The 10,271-nt window shown below is 35.5% G+C and overlaps 1 protein-coding gene across 3 annotated transcripts in view; it reads right to left on the reverse strand.

Annotated features, from left to right (window-relative positions):
- Positions 1 to 779: 779 nt before the first annotated feature.
- LOC136829532 (uncharacterized) overlaps positions 780 to 10,271 on the reverse strand; it is an 821,233-nt gene continuing 811,741 nt past the window's right edge. For all 3 annotated transcript variants that reach the window (XM_067088366.1, XM_067088365.1, XM_067088364.1), the window contains 3 exons: positions 3,898 to 4,040; positions 3,366 to 3,490; positions 780 to 3,046 (listed from right to left, as the gene is read on the reverse strand). In XM_067088366.1, coding sequence (XP_066944467.1) covers positions 2,905 to 3,046; positions 3,366 to 3,490; positions 3,898 to 4,040 — 410 coding nt within the window. In that variant the 3' untranslated portion in view covers positions 780 to 2,904. The remainder of the gene's footprint in view (positions 3,047 to 3,365; positions 3,491 to 3,897; positions 4,041 to 10,271) is intronic.

The following is a 10,271-nucleotide window of genomic DNA, read 5'->3' on the forward strand; positions in this document are numbered from 1 at the left end:
CTACGAGGACGAATATCCAGTAAAATATTCTCTTTGGCAGCATTGGGTCTACCTGCAATGTGACGATTAGATAATTCTTATAGAAAAAACTTATTTCCTTCTCAGCCTTAAATGATAAAATTTGATTCTTAATGATTACAAGCATTGTTCTAAGTACTCTTCTGGTTTTATCACCAGTTTAAATTTCTACAAAGTATTTTCCCTTAAATACTGCATTGGAAACGGCGTCAAGGAGAAGAGGAAACCAAACGCTGAAGAAAACAAGAGGGAAACTGCAAGCCAAGATATAATCGATCACCATGCCTATGTAAAAAGACAACAAAAGAGATGTAGAGACGACTCAGAAAGAATTGGAAAGAATTAACGCCCAGAAGGGATGAAAGAGAAGAGCCCTCACATTTCTCTACATATGCAGATCACTAAAGCTAAAAAATCACCATTATTAGTTTTCCTTGTGACTATCTTCGGGAAAATGAAGGAAAAAACGTGCAGTGATTGAAAGAACACAGAGAGAAAATAAAACATTATTTCATAAACCTTGCGTTGGTGCTGACTAAATCTATAAGAGATTTAAAAGGAGGATCTGCAGCTGATATTCTATGTATCGTAAGATATCTTTTTTTCGTTTTTCTTTTTTTTTTTTTTGTTAAGTTCTGTTACAGAAGCATCAAATGTTAACCAAATTCATATGTACATATTGGCACTATCATGAACGTATTTCTAGGCATATCCTTCAAAAATGAAAACAGATAAATGGAGGATACGTGGAATATTATTAATATGAATCATAAAGGAAAAGATCAGCAAAAGAGAAACCGTTAAGGGCAAATCAATTGCTTTAATCTTTGCTTAAGACGTTTAATAACAGAACGTAAGAAATATCCCCTTAGCTATACTACATATGTCTTTTAAAAACATATTTTGCAAAAACAACATGAACAGAGGACAAACGATAAGAGTTTTCATTCTTTTTAGTCTTCAGCTTGCTTGGTTTTACGAAAATAGTTCATAGACAACCAAAATTCACCGGCTGGGATATGAGACTCACATGAGTGACTGACCACCTAATGTATACTAAGAGATTGGTTTCCACTTATTTATTTAAAATTCTGGAATAAAAGTAAGTCATAAAGGATACTAGACAAAATAAATAAAGATTGCAGGAATAACCAGCATTTTAAGTTGGACCAATAATTCTTAACAGAGCACATGTGATTTGAGAATGGGGTTTCTTGAGCACTGCTCTGAATTTACATGAGTTCCATATTTCCCGATCAGTCATTTGGAGAGACTTTTCAGGACATTTTTTTTCTGATATCTTTTAGCATCTTGCCTCTAGATTTTCATCCAACTGGCCAACATCTTTGGGAAAATTGAAGGTGCTGAAGTTTGTTCTTGTGTAACAACACCTTCACAGGCATAAGTGATGTGAATTTTGTATCAGCAGGAGAAAAACTAATTGGCTGCTTGAAGTAAATCTTGGCGACAAAGTGCTACAAGATACCAGAAAGCTGCTGCTCGTGAGACAACTTTTTGCATTTTATCAACAATGAATGGAAGAAAGGAGAGCTGTAGAAATCATGGGATGTCCTGCGTACAAAAAAAATAAAGAAGAAATAAAAAAATACATAGGCTTTAAACTTTGTAAAGGATATGCATAGACAGTTGCATGTCCTTCATTCAGCTACGAATCTATTCCATAGGTTGGCTTTCGAATGCTAGAAGCACTACCTCACCTCACCATAGGAGGCAATGCAAAACTACAGGTGTAGACAAAACTAGAATTTGTGTCAAGTGTTGAAAGTTATTGGCAGTTGATAATTGTATCATATCACTTCGTAACAAGAACTGCCAAATGCAACAACAATGTACAATACATAGTAATTAATATGTGACAACAAAGTTGTTACATTTCTGAATATGGGTTTGAAATGAAGTCTCAAATTAATTGTACTATTCTTTCAAAATACATCTATGACAGTACTTGGTATCTCTTACATATCATAAAAGATGAATTTATTCACCTTTTGTGGGGACGAAAGGGGGTTGGGGATGGGAAGGGCAATGCATTATTAAAGGAAAGTTTTGACAGTAGAAAAATTTTTGGCCCTTGGAGTAACTACTGCTTATCTTGAGGCATATATTATTTCTCAAAAAGTGTTTTTCTACTTGAAGAGGAGTGAGTGTGCTAATGGGAAAGAGAAAAAATTATTTTTACAAATGGTGTTCAATCTTCACAGTAGTCGACGAGCAACAATTTTTTTTAAAAGTTTTTGTTCTTCAAACATCAATGTAAGAAGGAGGATAAACTTTCAGCAAATATATACAATACACACATATTTAATGGACATTTTTCCTACCACGCTACACTGTCTGTTATCCTGTAGAGAGAAGACTTATGTGACAGTAAGACAAAATACATTTATGGTATTTATGCTATGAATGTTTCTCAAGAATAAAAATAAACCAGAGTGGAAAGAAACACCAGTGTTTCACATACCATTATTATTATCATTATTATTATTTTGTTTAAAGCAGGCACATCCCATGTCTCATGCAAAAGACTTGTTGCTACTGTTGCTGTTACTGCTGTTGGTTTCCTTGCTTTTGTTTGTCCTTCTAGATGTTAGGCAAAGGTCACACTTTGTTCTGACTCTCCCTCGCTCTGAATGCGCTGATCAAGTCCTGTGGGCCGCCATATAAAAGAATCTTAGGATTAGTTTCCAAACAGTCTCACAATTAAGTGCATTACAGTGCAATACAGTACAGTACAGTACAGAACAACCGTGTGTAACCATATGAGGGAGGGTCTCAAGATCCAGAATTGGCACCACGAATTTTGGTACCCTTTTTCGAGGAACAAATCTTCGCTTGAGATCAGCAGGATGAGCTCAGCAGTAGCCATTACTTAATTAAAGGAAGTTCTTGGTTGTCACAGACATCAACGTTGTAATAGACAGCGTCAGAATCAGAATTGGAGCAGGTCATGGGCATGGCAGCCCCATCAGGGTCAGTCTCCAGGCGCAAAGAGCCCGATCTCTCCCACCTGTGAAGAGAGGAAAATAGGTATCATTTAGGCTAAATTAAAACTGATTGTTAGCTAAGAAACAAAGAAATAGGCATTACTTATAATAAGATGAATGGCTTAACTGATATGATAACAGACTCAAGACAGAGGATATGAGTGTAGGTATAATTAAAAATGGACAGATTCCAAAAAAGAAAATAAATGGAGTAACTGATTTTTTCGTTATAAATAAGCGTCACAACATACTTGTATGAGTAATATGGATTTGGTTACTGAGACAGAAATAATAAAACCTGAAAGAACTTAAACTCTTTTGAATGAATAGGACGCAACCCACCTTGATTTGTCAAACAAAGAGGTGGGACGTGGTCTCCTCACAGAGGGTAGGACTTTACTCGGCCTCGGCAACTTTACGAAACACTTTCGATAAGTCCTATTCACTCTGCAGTGACAGACTCCGACCTTTTGGAAATAAAATGAATAATTATAATAATAAAACGAATGACACTCTTTTGGTGAAAAATTATTCGAGAGTGCAGTCTCTTTTGTTTTGTGAAGTCTTTGTTTATGAATTCTAGTATATTTTTTTTTATTTTCAACATTTAGCATCTAATTTAGATACACAGACCCACCGAAAACAATCGGAAGTTTTCCGCTTATATAAAAATTCACGAGCTAATTATAATGATAATCATAAACGTAGAACTGTCTCTCGTTACACTAATGAATCAAGAATCAGGAATACACAAGTCGGGATTCTATAAACATTTATCCAAGAGTTTATTTCAAGAGTTAGAATGAGGCCAAACAAGTCATCAGAGTAAGATTCAAGGTTGACACAAAAGGACAATGAGGGTACACTGTCTTACCACCAAAGCGAAAATAAGAAGTGCCGAGGCCAGAGTAGCAAAGGCCACGTAGATATTCCTCATGTGATTCAGAGGCAAGTGGACATCAAGGGGTCCTGGTTCCACGGTTCCGACGGCCCCCACAGTTTCAGGCACGGCTTCATCTGAAGGAGTATCAGTCACAAACACACACGCACACACACACACATGTACACACACACGGATATGATGATCACCTCTATCCTTTTAAGAGCTTTTATATGTGAGGAATTCATTAGACTAATGAGGCGTGAAAGATATATGGACAGCTACAATAGGGGAGAGAGAGAGAGAGAGAGAGAGAGAGAGAATATAGGGCCATGAGAAGGCGAAAGAACAGTTGCTGGTTTTGAACATGAGTAAAGGACAGAGCTAAAATTTAGTATGAATGATTGTCATCACAAATGAAAGTATCCAGTTGAAGAAAGTAATATTTAACAGAGTTATAATATTACCAATACTGCCTACTATTATGATAAAACCAAACTAAATAAAATACGAATAAATTATAGAAGATAAAAATTTCATCTCATCAAATAATCACTAAATTATAGTAGATGTATGTTTTCTAACCTTTACTGACAAAAACATAACTATAAAAGACAAGTTTTGAGAAGACGTCATTTTGTCTAACTAAAGTATATTAATACATAGAAAACTTGAGTTTTATTTATCCAAAAGACAAAAGTTTTGTCTGACCTGAACATTACTAGATTATAGAATATATAATGCTTCACTCAATAAAATACTACTTAGCTATTGTAATTGTAGGTATAAGGTTTTTCCATAACCAAAACATGACTAAGTTGTAGGGGATATAAATTTTCCTTAACCAATTCATATCTGATTCATAGCAGACTTAATTTTTGTCTTACAAAACATCACTGAGTTATAGAAAATGAAATTTTATCAAGCCTACACATGATTAAGCTATAGTTAAAAAATTTTGCCTAACCAAAACATGACTAAATTATAGCAGATTTGATTTCTCTCTAACCAAAACAAAGAGTTCAGATAAACATTATTTTTGTCTAACTAAAACTTGGTTTTCTTTGTCTAACTAAAACTTGGTTAAGTTGAAATAGACTTCAGTCTCCTCAGGCCAAACCATACCTAAATATAGAAGACACAATTTTGTTTAAACAAATCATTACTGAGTAATAGAGGATGTAGGTTTTGTCTAAATAAAAACTCGTCTTGCATAGTAGGAATAAGCTTTCTCTGACCAAAACATAGCTTAGTTCTAGCAGACTTGAATCTCCTGTAACAAAGAGAACTAAGTTATTGGCGACATTTTTGTTTTGTCTAAGTTACTATTCAGACTTCAGTTTTCTCTAAGCAAAACATTATTTAGTATCAGTAGACTCAAGTAGCATTTAGCCACAACATGATTAAGTTAGAGCATATTTGAGTATTTTGTAACCCAAACATGACTAAGGTATAATTGACACACTTTTTGTCTAGCCAAACATGATCAATATATAATAAACATTTTTTTAAAAATAAAACATGATTCTTCATCTAAATAAACGAGCTATATATCACGTAAAGTTGAATCACAATCACCATATCTTTGCTCGCGAGTCGAAACCCAAGAGAACCTCGGGGGTCACTCGCTCTCAGCAGAAATATGACGGTGCAAGATTCTGTTTAAGCATGACCGCATGTCTAGAGATGCTTCCAGACGGAAAAGTAATTTGGAATCATATTCCATAATGACAATGACATATTTGTAACTGTGCTTGGTGACATGCAACGAAAGTGTTCATTGGTGGTGGCATGAACAAAGGGTACGGATGCACTGAAGTCAAGAAATAAATAATATGCAATACAGAACTTCAAGGAGAACGAAAGGACATGCTTAATGCCACAAAATACTTGGCAAAGGTGATAAATAATAAGTAACCAGACCATTTATTAAAAATAGGCTGCTCATGTCTTTTGATGGAATCTTTAGCTGTGATAATTAATTAAAGATTACGTGTCGAATATCATAACATGCACACTATTTAATTTTCTTGTTTACTATTAGTTTATTTTTACGCAGTTCTCTTGAGATTAGAGCTTGGTCACGATTAACCAAACTCTTCCACTGAGAGTATAAAACAGAAATGTGAATTTCACACATCCATATGCTAAAGCAGCTTTTCGGTTTCCTTTATAAATGTAATTGGTATAAAAAAGAAGAACAAAAATTATTCTAAACTTTAAATATAATATGTCAAACATGTCATATAATATGTGATATGTATTTGGCACATGCATTCATGTTAGATGGACTCGGTCTTGTTATTTAAATTTTTGCTTACTTAATTGCTTACAACTATTGGGTTTGGGTTATCTTACGCACATTCGAAGATCATGAATACTGTAGGAGAGAATTCAAAGGTTGTGGAATTTTAATAGATGAGAGAAAAAGTTTAAAAGATATTAGCAGAATACCTAAGGAGAGAGAGAGAGAGAGAGAGAGAGAGAGAGAGAGAGAGAGAGAGAGAGAGAGAGAGAGAGAGAGTAATAATGCTTCGTGCTGTACAAAAGCGTTCCATCTACTCCTGCCGGTCATTCACAAAAGAAAACAAACAAAGGCAAGCACAACAAACCATGCTGTAGGAAAGCAAAGACGAAGAAATAAAAAGTGACGTGAAAGAAAAAGGGAAAACAAATGTCATTCCACTGAAGGCATGCAAGTTTGAGTGACGGGGGCCAGTAGGGTTTTGGAGAGGGGTCACACCTGCACATCAAGAAAATAACTGACATCTTGAGAGGGATTTCTGAGACACCTGCACACACAGCTAACCATCGATGCAAAGCCAGGAAAAATAAAGGTGAAGCAGGTCCTAACCAATTAAGTAGAGGGTAAAATGACTCCAGGAAGATGACTCGGGTGTACAGTAGTTTGGATGTTTCAATCTCAACACAGTATGGGGTGACATCAAAAGAAAACAAAGGTTAAGAAAGCTCTTCAGGTTAATTAAAGGCCTTTTAGATCACTGTCACATGACATAATCAAAAGATAAAGTTGTCTAACAATCTAATGGAGGACAATATCATATAAGCTTGAGAAGATAGGACAGACTAAATCATTTTAGAAATAAAGAAATCAAATGTTCTAGTTGTGTAACTTTCATATGTGTATATATATATGTGCAAATACACTGATCCATGGCATACACAAATGAATGTACATACGTGCTGATGTGTACAAATTTGTGTGCGTACGTCTACACATTCATTTACTTCAATCATATGTATTTGTGCACTTACACGTATATCACACAGATATAAATATTCCCTGTAATGTGTAAATATTACCAAAATTTGAGAGATTTGTCGGCAGATAGTTGCGATGTCTCGATTATACGGAGAGAATTTTGACGCAGGATTTGGAAGATCGGAAAAAACGAGTTAATTGTCTTTTGATCGCAATGCGCAGAACACGAAATTGATTTCATTATAAACAAGTTATCAGGGTTGAAATAAAAGTATTTCAGAGGACTCCCTGGCGCCAAGATGGCCCGACTGGGGGGAGGGGGACGGTTACCCCCCTTCAATGTTGATTTTGAGTTGGTAAAAAATGGACAGTATTTGTTGTTTAAATACACACCTGCATAGTGTGTGTGTGTATAATGTGTATGTAACATATTTATGTAAGAAATTAAGAATCGATATATATAACACACACGCACATACACACACAAACACATACATAGGCCTTTTTCATTTTTTTCAGATTAATAAACAATAATCTTTATTTTATTTGCATTATAAACTACTTTCTGGGAAAATATCGTTACACAAAAAATAAAAAATAATCATAAAAAATCTGGTTTGTATATATAGGATATATATTGTATCTACGGTAGTTCAGCTTGGTCAAAATATTACTAAGTTGGTCAAAATTATCTTTAACCCCACCCCCCCAATCAGATGGTCCTTGAGTCATCCTTGCCCTGTCGTAACTGATAAAAGCAAGTGTTCCTTAAAAGATTCCAGGGATCGATTTTACTTTATAATGGGACACGTCTGGTAAACATAAAATCTTAACACTTACTGGAAGGTTCTCTGGACTTCTCCAAACATAAAATCTCGACTATAACAATGCCAGCGAATGTTTGTTCTTACATACATGAACATTGTAATCAGAATTAAAAGCTTCTGTTCCACCACATACCACCAAATGCTCCAGCACACAAGGATACAAACGTTTGCCAGTCTACTGACCACTACTCTGACCATTGCACCACAGATACGGACATCACAGTAAACCAGTGCACTCCTAGATACCGCAGTGAAAAAAGCCTGTATGGTTAATCTCATGCCACCTGAAAAATAACAGAATGCGATTGTACGACAGTAAAGACGCTTGGAATTAATGACAGCCACTATTCCGTCGATAAATTGAATCATTTTCTATCACAGAATTTTAGTCAAGTTTCATCAGAAAGAAACCAGTCGAAATTCTGAGGGCAAATCGCTTTTACCTGAACTATTCTGACTCTGTTGGAAGTTGTTAAGATACAGAGCATTCAGCCTTAGCGAGTGATATTTCAGCGTAAATTCAAATATCAAATTACAAGAAATTAATGTCATTTTTTGTGAACGAAGCCGAAATCCTCCATCTACAGATTTAATACTTATACTCTTCCTCCCTTACTGGCTAACGACAGGAAGCTGTCGACTTATCCTAGGAATAATTCAGAGGTACTCGCTCGCGCCGCTAGCCTTAACGGAGATTTGGAACTGATCGGTAAGTGGTGCAGCCAATGCAGTATGAGGCTGAACTCAACAAAACTCCCACTTCATTGTTAAGCCGATGTCATATCACGCTCCAACTTTATGATTCGTTTTGCAAAGACAACCCTGTACTTCCTGGTCATGAGTGTTAGAGAAACTTGGTATTGTTCATATTCACGGGAGATGGTGGAATGAATGCAGCAGGCGTCCTATTTTTAGTGTACCATTTTTGGAATATTGTTTTTTCTGCGTGTCAAGAACAACCGGGATTTGTATCTTCACTTGAAATGCTGGTTTTCATTCTTCTAAATTATGACTTAAATCATCGACGATGATACATTGTTCGGCCATCTTCCACAAACCTTATTTCAGTACTGAACTATTGCTATCACCTTTAGGCCAAGAAATTGTGCGCGATACTTGGTTTGCAGAACATCAGTATCCACGACGTCAAAGTACCTAGTACCAGAAGTCTTAATTTCCCTAACTTTAAAACTATGGAATGGTCATCCTCATGTCGATGTTTGGAAGACAAATTTAGGATGCAGTACTTTTTTAAAGGTAGACGCGCCACTGGTTTTGTTTTCATTAAATTGTTCTTATTCGCCTCTTCGTTAATTTATCTTTGATTACTACTTATTCGCATCGTCCTATTTTTCATCTTTTTGACACATGAGTATTTTATTACCTGAATCTTTCTTTGTAAGCTAATAATAATAATAATAATAATAATAATAATAATAATAATAATAATAATAATAATAATAATAATAATAATAATAATAATAATAATAATAAGCAACCGTTTCTCGCCTCTGTGGAACTCACTTGCACGAGTTCCATGCAAATTATTTCGCCTTTATTATTCACAGCAAAAGTGATTAACTCACGCTCATCGAAAATGTCACAATTTGAAATTCTTGCATAAAAATGCTGAAGCGCTAAGCATGAACTGACTAGCGAAACATAAAAGCGCCTTTTTGTTGCTGAAAAGTATTTTAAGAACCACTAGTTAAATATGTCAGGAAATCATGGAAGATTCGATGTCCTGAGATGCTTTGCAGAATTTAGAAAAGTGCTGAACGATGAAATATTACAAACAAAACTTGGATACACAGATGACCCAAAGTAGAGAAAAGTATTCTTAGGAAAATCCTACATTTATTAGAGGACTTACAGCCTCAAAAGTCAACAGGTCTGATAAATCTTTCATGTTTCTCAACTTCCTTCATCGTTTCTTAAAGCATTTAACCGTCCCGTTCCCTGCTTCCAGAGGAAGGTCTGCCATCATTTACTGAACGAAGTCTGCTTACAGACTTGTCTCACACAACAGGGCTTAGTTTTGGTAACCTAGCTTGTAGGTAGTACATACTATGCAACCCTGAAATCGCATAAACATGACATATAAGGATTAGGATTAACAGCGTCTCAGTAACATGTACTGAGTAACAGAGCACTTAAATTGCTCCCAGAAACTGAACATAATACTACCAAGAACTGCTCTAGTCGGATGTAAATTCGGCTTATGAAGAGAGAGAGAGAGAGAGAGAGAGAGAGAAGAGAGAGAGAGAGAGAGAGAGAGAGAGAGAGAGAGTACAAACCTCCTTCAAAGTGATTAACAT

Source organism: Macrobrachium rosenbergii, chromosome 44 (genome assembly GCF_040412425.1).
Source record: "Macrobrachium rosenbergii isolate ZJJX-2024 chromosome 44, ASM4041242v1, whole genome shotgun sequence".
Classification (NCBI taxonomy): Eukaryota; Metazoa; Arthropoda; class Malacostraca; order Decapoda; family Palaemonidae; genus Macrobrachium; species Macrobrachium rosenbergii.